This window comes from Brassica napus, chromosome C3, assembly GCF_020379485.1.
Source record: "Brassica napus cultivar Da-Ae chromosome C3, Da-Ae, whole genome shotgun sequence".
NCBI classification, from domain to species: domain Eukaryota; kingdom Viridiplantae; phylum Streptophyta; class Magnoliopsida; order Brassicales; family Brassicaceae; genus Brassica; species Brassica napus.
The window spans coordinates 35060307-35062294 of record NC_063446.1 but is presented as its reverse complement, the minus strand read 5'-3'; the positions used below and the strand labels follow the sequence as shown (position 1 = coordinate 35062294).

The 1988-nt window shown below is 32.3% G+C and overlaps 1 protein-coding gene across 1 annotated transcript; it reads right to left on the bottom strand.

Annotated features, from left to right (window-relative positions):
* Positions 1-271: 271 nt before the first annotated feature.
* LOC106442411 lies at positions 272-1641 on the bottom strand. The gene has a single exon (XM_013884100.3). The coding sequence runs from the start codon at positions 1153-1155 to the stop codon at positions 478-480; it is 678 nt and encodes a 225-aa protein (XP_013739554.2). The 5' UTR covers positions 1156-1641; the 3' UTR covers positions 272-477.
* Between the last annotated feature and the right edge of the window lie 347 nt (positions 1642-1988).

Genomic DNA, 1988 nt, shown 5'->3' with positions numbered 1-1988 from the left:
AGTATTTTATAAAATGTCAAGTTCAATAACACTGGATTTTAAATGAGCTTTTAAAATTCATGTTTCAATAACCATGGATTTGTCATTTTAACACAAATAACTTAAAACTCTCAATTGAATACACACCCCTTAAATAATTTTCTAAGGGATTGTCTAACATAAAAAATCATACATAAAATGATGTTGTTACTTCTATTTTAATATTTTAAAGGAATAGATTCTAGAATAATTGTTGTTCAACAACCCGACTAACGGATTTTAACACGATTTATTTACTTATAAGTTATAATATTGCTTTTGACAATAACTCTAAAAGAGTACACAACAGTATATATATCTGTTTTCTTATTCGAGCGTACAAATTCATAATAGAATACAAATTACTACATATGCTGATGTTTTTTAAACATCTCACTTTTATTTTGAATGGGCATGTCACTAATACGATTATCATTTATAATTTGTACGTTTAACAATTTACTGACCATACTTGGCCTTATACTCTCTCCAGAGTTGGTTCACGTCTTTCCCGAGCAGATCAACAAAGAAGCTGTCACTATAGCCACTCCTCATCTTCTTATTAAGCTCCGCCACAAACCCATTCCTTAGATCGTTACAATAGTCCAAGAACCTCGCAGTGACGTCATAGCCCTGGTCCCACCTATCACCACCACCGGGCCCTACCCAGTGACCCGGTGCATAACCCGCTTTCAGCCTCACATAGTCCGCTATACCTTCGATAAGGCCACCTGGACCGTTCCATTGCCAAGAATGAACCACCTCGTGATAAATCACGCCGGTGAATTCCCTCTTTACATCTCCCGAGAAACCCGCGAGATACCCCGCGTTAAAGTGTATCTCGCTTCCCGAGTTGGTGTTATACGCCACGCCGTTCCCGTTCTCCATGAACAGAGTGATCTTTGTAACGTCTCTTCTGTCCGAAGGGTTGTTGGTTTGCTGGAACAAACCCCAGACGAAGTCCGTCGCAGATCTTAGTGACTGTGTGCCGTAGCTTACGCCGTCGATCTCTCCCCGGAATCTTCTTCCGCCAGCGGAGTCGCCTGTGTTGTCGACGACCGAGAAGTCAACTGCCTTGACCAATGATGAGACAGCGAGCATCACAGAGATTACAAGGAAGATTTTGTGACACGTCATGATTATTATAGTTGGTTGTTCTAGCTTTTGTTTTTGGGTTTGTGATCTGCTTAGATCAAGACGCAGTAGCTTTATACAGAAACAAGAAAGGGATTAATGAGGAAAAGTAATCGAGGACTGTGGGTCAATGAAGTTTGATATCAATATCACATATTTGCAAGTAGTTGATATCAAGTGGAATTGAAATAAAAATTATATGATGGCTTATTAATGACATTATTGATATCAATATCACATATTTTGCAAGTAGTTGATATCAAGTGTAATTGAAATAAAAATTATATGATGAGATTATTGAAAATTTGAATTCCGCCTAGGACACTAAGACTTATTTATTAATAAAAATGTTTTAAGATATTGTATACAATGCTTTTATTCCATAATTTATGTATATGATATATTAAACGTAAATATTATCTTCATTTAAATCGTTTCGTTGATTTATACATACAAATGAAGTTTTAAACATACTTTATTTGTGTTACAAAAAACACATATTATATTTATTTTTGTAAACTAGAATAAAATATAATTAATAATTTAATTACTAAGCTTTAATATCAAATTAGGCTAGTATTGTGTTATAAAAATAGCTTAGTAGTATAAAAATATAATAAAATAGTGTCATAGTATAAAAATTTATATACTAACTTAACTAAATAATTATCTAAAATTAGTTAATTATAAGGTTAAATATTTTAATTTAATATTCAGTTATTTTTATGATTTTCATACCATTAAATATTTATTATCAAAACATTAACTAAATGATCTAGAAACTTTTTATTATTATTTTTTATATAAACTTCACATATGTAATATATTTAAATGGA